Source organism: Chanodichthys erythropterus, chromosome 12, assembly GCF_024489055.1.
Source record: "Chanodichthys erythropterus isolate Z2021 chromosome 12, ASM2448905v1, whole genome shotgun sequence".
In the NCBI taxonomy this organism is placed as follows: domain Eukaryota; kingdom Metazoa; phylum Chordata; class Actinopteri; order Cypriniformes; family Xenocyprididae; genus Chanodichthys; species Chanodichthys erythropterus.
In genome coordinates, this window is record NC_090232.1 from 17667706 (window position 1) to 17680768 (window position 13063).

Genomic DNA, 13063 nt, shown 5'->3' on the forward strand with positions numbered 1-13063 from the left:
AAATATATATTTCATATAAAATTTGTGCAATTTTCATAATAATAAACTTAAACTTCTATAATAATTTTTTCTTTTGTTCACTTGCGCAATCTGTCAAGTGTCTTATTTAAAAAGAAACCAAACTTAAGTCTATGCCCAAAAAATTTAAGATTTATGACAGTTTAAGTTCTATGGTTTATGGTCTATGCTCAAAAAGTGATTAACAGATAATAAATTGATCATAACTATTATAATTTAGTACCATAATATCCCCTAAACATACAAAATATTAAATAAAAAAACATTATTGAACTAAAATTTTTTACATTGATTTTATTCAAATTAAAAAAAGGTAATTTTTGACCGCCATGCCCACAGGGTTAAACTAAAATGAAAAAAAAAAAAAAAAGGAAAATATAAAGAATAAAATCTAATTAAAATATTAATAAAAAGCCATAATAGTATTATTTCAATTTACACTTTATTTGTTTCATATAATTTGTAAATAAAGATAATTGAAGAAGCCTGTGTTGTAAAATGGTCTGTTCTAGATTATCCTTTTGTATTTTTTTTTACCCATGTTTTTAAGGTATGGTCACATTAGCAAAATTTCAGTGAAATTGTGAAAAATTGAAAAATTTGATTAACAACAGTAAATGTTACCGCACCTTTGAACAGCATAAAATGCTGTTTTGACAGCATGAATAACAGGCTACCATGTTTTAACCAGCCGTGATGCAGCAAGTTATTTTTATATCAACAGTGAAAGCAAATTCAATACAGCTATGTGGAGCAGGAATTTGGACCAATGAGATTTCAATGTGGACTATCCAGGGTAATTCACGGACATACTACATTCACCATGTTGGCACTCTTCTTTGACCTATGTGAACTTAAACATGTCAACAGATTACTTTGGTGTTGTTAGACAAGAACAATTTATGAACGAGGAGCAACTTTCTTGGTACACTTCCACTTCCCCGCCATTGGTTTAACATTTCAAATCTAATGGCTCTTGTGACTAAATGGAATAGCAAAGTGTCCACTGTCTGCAACACTTCAGAACAGATCCAGTACAAATCTGGGTATTGTTTGTCTACAGTATCATCATTAATGAGTATTTGGACATTCTACTCATTTGACATATTGCTTTTTGCATATTATGTGGCAGGGAATGAGTAGGAAAGCCTAGAAATAACAGTAAATCAATTTGGAGCATGGAGGAGATTTTATCACTTGTATCTCAGATGTTTATTTCACTGTGGCATGATTTAATTGTTAGTCATTTTCTATATTAATATGTTGGTGGTAGATTTCGTAGATTGTGTGTAGATAGATCTTTCGAGTTGTTTTAATCACACACTGAATGTCACAGCTTCATGGATTTGGTGAGGACGTGTTTCCTGACTTGAATCTGTTCAGCATATGTGTGAGTAGCAGACTGCAGTGGTTTACTGTGTATGTGTGGTTTTCCTCGCCCTGATTGCATTGTGTGAATAATGCTCTTACTAACATCTGAAACATGAAACAAACATTCCCAGCTGCTGAGCGAAGACAGACAGAACAGTAGCAAGTTTGAGAGAAAGTTGTGAGACAGAAAGATTTTACAGTATGATAGTCTTCCAGTTGCACAAAAACCTATTCTTGGTAGCAACAAGCCAGTATTACACAAAATGCTCGGATATATCACGATAGGGAAGAACACTTTCATAAACACTTCAGTGTATATGTTTTTGTGCCATAAACAATGAACAGTTAAAACACAATCGTTTAACAACATAAGGTATTACAGGGCATTCATAACCCACAGAAACTCACTGAGATGAAATGACTCATTAGTTAGGCTTCGGCAGTTTTAATTATTTGGTTGACACTTGAAATGTTCATATTAACAGCATCCATATGTTGGGAGACTGGTTGGGTAGTATGACGGCATCATGCTACAATAGAAATGTGTTAACCAATAGAGATTTTGCTGTACCGTTTATACCACGGTAGATATTTGCTTAAGTATTTATTTTTGCAAGGCATGACTACTTTACACTATTTACCATTAGAGAGTCAAAGAAACATGGAGAAATTAAAAAAATACAGAGTCTGATGTATCATTCATTTAAGAAAATCTTATTGTTTGCATCCATCAAATTCCAAATATAAAGAAAAAATGTAAAAAAAAAAAAAAAGAAGTACATCTTCACTGACATGATTTTGTGCGGCAGTAGTAGCTGCATCGTCATCTTTTTCCCACATTTTTTCCAGAACTGGACCTAAAGTTGTATGGTGATACATATCATGTTTTAAGATTACTTGTGTCATCATACAAGGTTTTGGTCATACCGCCCACTCATAGGAGTCTTGGATATCTTGGTTGAAGGGTGTGTGGACCACACCTGACCTTGTGCATTTGTGTTTACAGATATCTGGGGGGAGCAGTCATTTCAGACAGACCCTGATTTGCCTCCAGGATGGAAGATGATGACAGACATGGCTGGTATTTATTACTGGCACATTCCAACGGGCACCACACAGTGGGAGAGACCCGCCCCATGCCATCCAGTGCCAACTGGACCCAGCCATGCCAGCCGCAAACACTCCCTGGGCTCCCTGTCACCTTCGCCCACTCCAGATCACGAGGTAACCCTTTCAAATCATGTGGTTACACAAACTGGACGTGTTACTTAGCTAAAACAAATCAACTGTTGATTTATCCACATTGACAAATGTATCTCTTTGTTTTCCTCTAGTCGATGTCTCATGCCGACGTGTTTTTCGGAGCCTCAAGTCGTTCAGGCAGCACCACTTCCGACAGCTCGTCTGACCCCGCCCCCATCCCGTCTTCTACATGTCTGGTCCCTACCCCTATCCTGTCCTCAAACTCTTCCTCATCCTCTGACGGCAATGTTCCTTCCTGTGGATTCGTCAACAGCTGCTACTTTGTAAGTCTTTTCATCAATGTCCCATTTTTCAGTATGGACAATAGTCTATGGATATATCCTGCCATTCTTTGGGCGTTTAGCTTTGACAATGAGTCTGATTTGGATGTGGAGAATAAATAGATAAGACCTAAATTTAACACATATATAATAGTTCATAAAAGAATTAGGATTCAGAGAATTGCCATTATAGATGTGACAGTACTTCAGTTGCCATAGACTGAATAGAGCTGGGTAAAATAATATGAGCTTAATATAGATACAGGTTGCTATGACTGTATTTTCTGTTTCTTTGATGAATAGAAAGTTCAACAGAGCAGTGTTTATATGAAATGGAATTTTTTGCAACATTATAAAAGTCTTTTGATTAATTGAATGCGTCCTTGCTGAATAAAAGTGTTAGTTTCTTTCAAAAAAGATCTTACTGACCCCAAACTTTTGAACTTTTTGAACTCTATATTGTATTGTTAAATATAAATATACTGTGATATATAGATGGATATTGGTCATATATAAAAAAGCTAAAACTATTTGTTTTGTATGTTTGTGTGTGTGTATAGCCTCGGTCCTCATCCCTACAGATAATGCCAGGGAAGGACAGACACTCTGAGGCACGCCATCGGGAAGAGGAAAAGGTAACAACTCGTTTACTCTCAGAATGCAGTGGAAAAAACATTTTTTAACTCCTCTCATTCTTGCAACAGAGAGTGAGATCAACATCCATACTGCATCTAATCAAATTACAACCAAACACCCAACAGCCAGATACTGTACACTACACATACACACACGCACACATGCTTGTCGAGTGATCTAACAACCCTGTCTTGTCTCTCAACACCCTCCCATCCTTGACCCCTCAACCTTGTCCTCCTCGTTTGTCTGTTTGTGTGTGAATAATGGTGCAGAAACAGCCATGGAGTGATTTTGCAGTGGGAAAGATTGATAGTGAGATCTGGAAGGTTAGTATCTCAGGCAGTTTTTTTTTTATTGAACTACAGAGCCAAATACACAGCAGAACGTCTCAGGGAACTACTGTCAACATTTGGTTATGCTCTTCACAGGGTCCAAAATTATTTTCTGGCCAATGGAAAAGTCTGTCTACCTGTAGATGTTCTGCTGGTGTAGTTGAGCTCTGAGATTGTGTATTGCTTCATACCTTCCTCACCTTTTGACCTTTAACCTTTCTTCTGAGCATGACTTTCATCTTCTGTTGTCTGCCTGCACTGCAAAAATAATTTATATAACTAAATTTGAAAAAAGTCAATTTGTTTTTTTATTTAAAGGTGCAATATGTAATAATTTTGCAGTAAAATATCAAAAAAACACTAGGCCAGTGTTATATATTTTGTTCACTTGAGTACTTACAATATCCCAAACGTTTGCAACTATTTGTAAATTGTGAGAAAATTGCAATTTTAACCAAGGATACGGGACATGTGAGGAGTCGCCTGTCAATTGCGCCATACCCGCGTTACCCTCAGTTTCCGGTTTTATTTTGTAGAAACCATGGAAACACCAAAGACACTTTAATATTTATGTTTTAGTAGACAAGGGAACATCTGTTTTGATACATTTATTGACATAAAACTAATTGTTATATAGCTCAACACATTTATTCCTATTTTTTAAATGTAATTTTCTTGATTTTTTGTGAGTACCATGCTTTACCATTCCTCAGAGAAAAAAAACTATTTTGTCAAGTAACTAACATAGCATAATCAGATGCAGCTTTATTTTTAGTAACAGTTAATACAGCATTTTCTCCATCATACAATACGTTTTAAAATTAATTTCATGCCATTTATCAACACAAGCCATCCAGCATTTAATATGATATTGTAAAATTTATCTATCTTACTGCAGTGTGCAACAGTGTCTCACAGCAGCCGCCAAGCGAACGCACAGAGTAACGTTATAACATCATTTTCAACACACTCAAATGTATCTAATATGATAAACGGAGCTGTGTTACCTCATACTCATGACCGGAAAAGCAGAAGCGGCGTCGGCGACTGTGACATAATAAAAGTTCAGCTGCTCGTGAGGCGTGTGTTGCGCAATCGCTCCAGCGACCTCGTTCAGCTCCCACAACACTCACTCCTGCTCTGCTTCATACTACAGTAACGTTAATAATCACATCCATGAACATGATTTCTTCCCGAGTCCTATCCCAATTCTTGTCCACCGTCCATTGAGGTGGAGACCACATGTCCCAAGAAACTTGGCGTCATCAAGCTACGCCTTTGAAAATATTACATATTGTACCTTTAAGATAAACCTCACTAAACCTCACTGTTATAATTGTTAAAACAAACAAAAATTGCCAGATAGAGTAAGAAAAATCTCCATGATATATTCTCTAAAAAGTTAAGATATGTTATAGATATAATATATTATATTATATTATAGATAGATATATTTATGCAGATAAGATGTAAAATATATTTCGATAAATCTAATTATTTTACACTTTATTTATTCATTTAGACATTTCAGTGGTTATTAAGAAAATGCTTTTTGCTCTCAGTCACTCTTCATTTCTCCTCACCCTCTTAATATAATCCTTTTGTAAAATGTACAGGGTTCAACCTGTGTCTGTTTTAAAACTGGTTAATCATTTTCAGTTCAGTTTGTTTAACAATTCATCACAGGAAGTTTCCTGTTTTGTTTTTGTGTAATCCGCACATAAACACAGATATCTGCACTCAACCCACTGGCTCCATGCTGTATATTTGTGGGTTTGTTGTATGTTTGTGTTTTTGTGTTTAAGCACCTCTGCTTTATCTTTGCTTCAGGATCTACAGGCGGCCACAATAAACCCTGACCCCAGTCTGAAAGAGTTTGAAGGCGCAACTCTCCGCTATGCCTCCCTCAAACTACGGTGTGTGAAATAGAATATATAAATACTAATAAATAAAAGAGAGAATGCAATTACAGTGAAGTGGGATGTAAAATGTATATATCTCTTCTCTCTGTGTGTGTCTGTGTTTAGAAACCCTGCTCCTGTGGAAGAGGAAGATTCCAGCAGCATTAACAGTGACCCTGAAGCCAAGGTGAGAGCACATTAGTTTATTCTGCACATACTGCTGCTATTCAAGGAAAACAACTGTACAGAAAACTTATTTTAGCCATGAGGACAGGATCCAAATGAACACTCGCTAAGCTCTGAAGTAAATGTATACTAATATAATATATTGTATAATGGAGTTGGTGTTACCAGTGTTTGTTTAGGAATTGCAACATTATATGGTTTAAGTCAAACTGTAACTCTTGCTGTTGTAAGAGACAAACATATCATACAACACCTTTTACCTCTCTGGAAATTTTATTGTTAGACACAAATGTGTAATGTTCCTTGCATTAAGCCACCAGAATGAACATTTTATATTTTTGGTCAGTTGCAAGAGACAGATTTCCAATATGATATGACTACTTCACATGTACCAATTCTGTCATGAAACTCTAGATAGAGCAGGCTAATGGGTCCTTAACACAACCTGCTGACAATGACATTGTTAACTACACGGCACAAGCGAATCGGTTCCTGTTGCGTCTGCAGCCAATGAGTTTGCTGCTCAGCATTTAAGTAATTGGTCAGTGTCTGCTGTAGCAGTTTTCAGCGTGCTTTAAGAGTTCTTCTGAAACCCTCCACCTTCCTTTTCTCTGTCTATATAGATCTGCTATGGGTAATTTTATATATGCTATTTGTGCAGCAGCAGTATATATTGTGTATATTTGTATTGGCAGTAGCAAGTCTGTACTTGCTCTGCAGCAGCAGCAGGATCATCAATAATCAACAGCAGCAGCAGAGTAGCAGATCTATTCAGCCAAGACCAAATGCATTAATATTATGAAATCCATTACCATGCTAAACTCTTCTGAGAGTTGTCTTGATAATGCAAAGAGAAAACAGCTAGTTAATAGGAACATAAATATAGATGTTGTAGGAACCACTATATATTTTCTAAAATATAAATAACTCACCTGCAATTAGAAGGTGTGGGAAAATATGCATTTTCGCCTGTTTAAGAGGACATAAGGACTTGATGTTCTTTTACAGTAACATTACTGTGTATTTACTGCTAGTGAGATTGTTTGTCTGAAATGAGCATGATAAATGTATGATTTTACCAGGTAGCAGGATTGGCACAAATTATTTCATGAACATTTACGTATATTAATGGAAATTGTTGGTGCTGTCAGGAGATTTCAAACTCCAATGTAATTCTAGATATACAGTGCCATCTGCTGGCTGCTCAAAGAAATGCACATGCATGTCATGCTTGAAGACATAAGGTGGTAGGATAAACAAGACAATGGAAAAACAAATTTGTAATTTTGATTTTTACTTTTTATATATAAACAAGAGATTTTTAAATCCTTATTGGAGCAATTAGGAGCCCTGCTGTTAATATAAAGCACTAAACAACACCACTTCTGCCATAAATACACATGCATTTGTGCCACAAAACACAAAATGTGAAACAAATCAATAAAAAAATTTAATGTAATGCACTACACTGATTATAAGGAAAATTATAAAAGAAATGTCCACATTGCTTTTTACTTTGTAATGAAAGTGGATGGTGGCCATGACAAAATGGTCAAAAAAGTACCGTAAAAGAGTCCATTTGACTTTTGGGGTAAACTATTGCTTTAACAGAAATGTTCAACATTCCAATCCAGTCCTTCAGGATTCTGCAGATTTATTTTTTTGCAGTTAATCAGACTACGTCCCGTTGATCCCGTTGTTGTGCGCTTGTTCCACGTGTATTTAATCCTTCAAATATTCGATTATGCATTGTATCTCATACACTACCACTTAAAAGTTTGGTGTTGGTAAGATTTTTTTAAAATGTTTTTGAAAGAAGTCTCTTATGCTCACCAAGGATGACTTTATTTGATCAAAAGTACAATTAAAACAGTAACATTGTTAAAATATTAGAAAAGTTTAAAATAACTGTTTTCTCTATATATAATTCTATAAATAAAAATGTATCTTAAAATGTCCTGTATTCCTGTTATGGCAAAGATAAATTTTTAGTAGTCTTCAGTGTCACATGATCCTTCAGAAATCATTCTAATATGCTCATGTGTAGGAGTTAAACTATCATATGGGCCTATTTTATTATAATTTTTATTATTATATTGTATACGATTACAAGTAAAAAATAACATATTAGGCTTACACTGTGAGTGACATGAACAAAACAGAATGAAATTGTTAATCATGATTATTTGTATGATAATTAATCGTCAGCACAAAATGTATGATTGTGACAGACCTACTCATGCGTTAATGTCACATGATCCTTCAGTAATCATTCTTATATGCTGATTTGGTGCTCAACTAACATTTCTTATTATCAATGTTAAAAATCAGTTATTTTCAGGATTCTTTGATGAAAAGAAAGAATGGCATCTATATGAAATGGAAATCTTTTGCAACATTATAAATGTCTTACTGTCACTTTTAATCAATTGAATGTGCAGAATAAGAGTATTCATTTCTTTCAGTAGCAGTGTATACTTGGACAGACAGATTTAGCTCTATGCACTGCAACTATGCAGCATCCCACTGTATCTCAATTTGAACTGTTACTGCTTTTTAATTTCCACTTTTGAGTTAGCAGATGAGAGTTCATCTACCATTCATGCTGCCATTACTTCCCCCCAAGTTGTGTTCTTTCTCTCTCTCTCTCTCCCTTTCTTTCTCCTCTCTGTGTGTTTCAAACTCTTCCTCTTGAGGATCTGTTCTTTCAGCAGCAGTTAAAATCAAACTGAAAGAGCATGACAATATTCTGGCTATTATTAATCTCTCACACACAAACATGTTCATAATGGAGGAGCCTCATCACAGATTGTCAGAAAAAAAAGAGAGACTGAATGATGGATGATTCTGCTCTTGGAGTGTTGGGAATGAAATACAGATGAGTAAGGAGGAGGGGAACAAGTGGAAGATAAAAGAAAAAATCTTCCCTTAAAAAGGGTCTTCTTGTTTGATCTCAGCATGTGTGTGTGTGTACAAATGCTCTCTCTCTCTTTCTCACTCGTTTTAACAGCAGCTATTCTTAGAAGATGCCATGTGAAAATTTAAAGAGGCGTTTCCTCAGTTTAATCTATCTCACTGTAGAGGAGTAGGAGGATTTTGGAGATGAAGCATAATGTAATATATATATATATATATATATATATATATATATATATATATATATATATATATATTAGATAAACATTATGATACTAAACTGGACTTGTTCCTGAGAAAACTGTTAATATATTGTATATTCGCCGTTCTCTTCATTTGCATAAAGTGTGTAGTTGTAGCGCTGTAGTTATATGTTACAGTGTTTGTGCTTAATCAGTGTTTGTTCATTACAGTGTTTTGCTGTGCGCTCTCTCGGCTGGGTAGAGATGGCAGAAGAGGACTTGGCTCCAGGTAAAAGCAGTGTCGCTGTTAATAACTGCATCCGTCAACTGTCTTACTGCAAGAATGACATACGAGACACTGTGGGCATCTGGGGAGAGGTGAGATACACACAAACACACACACACTCTCTCTCTCTCTCTCACACACTCTCACACTCTCTCACACACACACACACACACACACACACACACACACACACACACACACACACACACACACACACACACACACACACACACACACACACACACACACACACAATGCATAAACATTATGATACTAAAGACTTCCACTATCAACCAGCTGTACAAGAACATGCTGGTTGACCAACCACACTAAGATTTACAGTATATGGTGGCAGCTAGACCAGCACTAAACCAGTCTTTTTAGCAAGGCGCACATATATTCATTTAAAAATACAAACAATGTTTCTAAACATGTGTCTTACAAGACAATACAAGAAAGAACAGAAGTAATGAAAAGAGGGAAAGCTGAAAATGTCATGCAGAAAAAAAGCAAGTGAATAGAAGAAAAAGAGGAAGAGAGAGTTTAATGTGTTGTGACAGGACACAGGAAGAAAGCCTCTGTTCTCCTTCAGCCTTTTATTTTCTGGTCTGATCATTTATTCATTACTTCCAACCCGCATACAAGCACTAGTATCTTTAGACCTTATAGTAGCTTGTGACATCGATTCCAAAACCTATAGTGAGTTGCCTATGTGGGCAGTATTTCAAGGCATCATAGGTACATTTCTGACTCGAAGGGTGTTCCAGAAGACAGCATGAGTTCTTAGACACCTTTGTTTTTGGAGTGAAAAAAGAGAAACGCTGGTTGATAAATATAATTACATTTTATTTAATACCGAAAAGTTTTGACAATTTGACAAATAAGCTGACAATTTTACCTAGTGTTTCTGTTATACATTAAAAAGTTTGTGTATTAGAGTATCAAGTTTTAATTTAGCAACAAATCAACCAGTGCTATTTGTATGAAATTACATATTATAATATACGTACATTTAATTTAATACCAAAAAGCAAAGTTGAATTTAAAAATTCACTGTTTTACCCATTATTTACATGTGTTGTGCATCTCAGAATATCACGTTTTAAACATGGAGCTACTGTGTGTTCTGTTTGAGTTGTGCTATTTGTCTGAAATTTCATGGATTACAATATACTTGCATTTCAATACAAAAAAAGCATAGTTTTATTTTATTTTATAGTTTTTTTAAAAAAATTGACTTCATTTAATCGATTATTTGCATGAGCTATACATTTTATGCTTATTAAAGTATCATGGTTTTAGCTTAGAGATGTGCTAACACCAAAGCCGAGCCTAGTGTACATTGTGAGAGGAATGCTTCTTGTATGACGCCTTAGAAGGCAGCTGCCAATGTAGGCATTAGACAGGAAGAAAGCTCACTAGGTTTTGAAACTAAACCCTCATCTTGCTCTCTGGCGTTGTGCGTTTGTATCCAGGGGAAGGATATGTACCTCATTCTGGAGAATAACATGCTGAATCTGGTTGACCCGATGGATCGTAGCGTTCTACACTCTCAGCCAATCGCAAGCATCCGTGTGTGGGGCGTTGGCCGCGATAATGGAAGGTAAACACTGGTTGCCATGGCAGTGGGTATTTTTATGGGTTAGTTAAGGAGAACGTGTTAAATGATGAAGGCTTTTTTAAATGTTTAATAAATGACAGAGAAACTGAACATAACTGAATGTTTAATAGCTCTCTATTTATGAAGATATGGGAGGTGTTTATAAAATTCTCTTAGTTCAGGAATGTCAGAGTTTTTGAAACCACATAGATGGGGCAAAAAGGGATTTTTATATCAGTTTAAACGTTACAGCTGCCACAGACATCATCAGGGTCTTATTTACAAGGAGCTAATTTTCTACTTTGCTGCTCCTGTTCGGCTGACTGGTCATCTACCAACACTAATAATGTTTAATCTCTGTGAAGCACTGAATGTTGGATCAATCTTTTCAAGTAAGTAGTTTCTGCCTAGTTAAATCAGATAAAGGCCATTTCAAAAACTAAACTGACCTACAGAAGCTTTGAAATTGACGTGAAGTAAATGTTCATTTCACCATTGCAAAACTTTATTGCTGGGAGAAAGAAATACTATGTATGAAATAACAATTAAAATAAAGTGTTTTTCAGCTTTTTTCAATCAGCCAGTATTTTTCAGCCATATTTACTGCAAAACCTTAAAGAAAAAATGCAAGAACTTAAATGAAGTAAAAATAATCAATACACATTTTCCACATTTTTCCATTAATTAATCACTAGGATGGAATCATGATCATTTAATGACCTTCCTGTATATGAATAAATGTATAGTAATAAATATATTATGTACATATTTTTTGCTAAAACAGTTCAGTATACAAAAAATGTACTTATTTGAATTTTTTTGTGATGATGGCACAAAGACTTGAAACTGACAGTTTGTCTCATTCACAGAATATTGCTTAATTTTCTAGTGAATTAATTTAATATGGCCAGTTCTAGTGGATGGTGCATGTGCTGTGCATTCTTCGTGTTTCATTTTAATGAGTGATTTTAGATCTGCAAACGTCAGCATCTCTGCACCTGTGACTTTCCTCATGCGTTCATTATCTATAACACTCTGCAAGAGATTCACTTAATGTGTCTGTGTTAATGTATTTTGATATCGAGACACTCTTCCAGCCTGTTCACGCTAAAGGTCATTATAATGATTTTGGATTGAAGAAGTAACCCCAGTGAAAGGAGGACAGAAATAAAAAATTGATGATTGAGAGACTAATGAAAGTTTAATCCAGTGTTATAGGGGCTGCCCGTATGTGTAGCTGTGAGCGTTTTTGTAAGTTCATCCAAATATTGTGTATGAATCTCTTACACACTCTGAAGAGCTGAACTTTTCCTGCTGTAGTCCCAGAAGAGCTGAATGATGTGTGTGTGAATGATGCAGGGGTGGAATGCAGCATACTTCATCAGGGATGCTGAATCACAGTTTTGCCTCACTGAGTGTAAGCAGTACCACTTTTTGACCAGCAGATGGCACTCTTCATATGTTCACCCAACAGGAATAACGCTTTAGGCTTTTTCAGATTTATTTTTTAGTCTGCATGTGCAAGTATGTGCTTGTGTGATCATTGTGTCCTCCTATACTAATACTCCACTAAGCTCATCAGTAACATTTTCCTCCCAAGACCCTGGAGGAGGTTACCGTAGCGACAAGCGAAAGAGGAGGGGGAGGGTAGAAGGAACGCTGGGATTGGATGGAAGGAGAGAGAGCGAAAATGAGAAGGGGGTAAAAAAAGAGAGCGATTGAGCATAGAGAGGTGAGCTGCATGTTTTTAACAGAGCAGGGGATGAGACGAGGAGGTGAAAATCTGTAGAAGAGGGGTACGACAATGCTATAGCAGGAAAAACATATTACTTGAAAAGATGTGAGTATTTTTCTCTCTCTATCACTTAATTTTATAACTTAAGACAATACCCATTCATAAATGTAATGCATTTTTTCTACAGTGTGACATTGGTTGTTAAGTAGTTTTCAGTGGAAGTATGTACTGGATTGAGAAAGGTGGAATAGTAGGGCAGTTAGAAGGTAGAGTGGGTGGAATTGCTCCAGACGGTGTGAATGAGGAGGTGGAGATTTCAGTAGAGAATTATGGATGTATGCTACGCGTTGTTGTCATTTACTGTGGTGAGGATAGTA

At 35.8% G+C, this 13063-nt stretch overlaps 1 protein-coding gene across 7 annotated transcripts in view; it reads left to right on the top strand.

Annotated features, from left to right (window-relative positions):
* Positions 1–13063, top strand: part of apbb2b (amyloid beta (A4) precursor protein-binding, family B, member 2b) — a 62259-nt gene that overhangs the window by 38813 nt on the left and 10383 nt on the right. For 6 of the 7 annotated variants that reach the window (XM_067405355.1, XM_067405358.1, XM_067405357.1 and 3 more), the window contains 8 exons: positions 2396–2613; positions 2724–2915; positions 3473–3547; positions 3821–3874; positions 5711–5796; positions 5908–5968; positions 9297–9443; positions 10827–10954. In XM_067405355.1, coding sequence (XP_067261456.1) covers positions 2396–2613; positions 2724–2915; positions 3473–3547; positions 3821–3874; positions 5711–5796; positions 5908–5968; positions 9297–9443; positions 10827–10954 — 961 coding nt within the window. The remainder of the gene's footprint in view (positions 1–2395; positions 2614–2723; positions 2916–3472; positions 3548–3820; positions 3875–5710; positions 5797–5907; positions 5969–9296; positions 9444–10826; positions 10955–13063) is intronic. The other variant, XM_067405360.1, reaches the window with a different exon arrangement.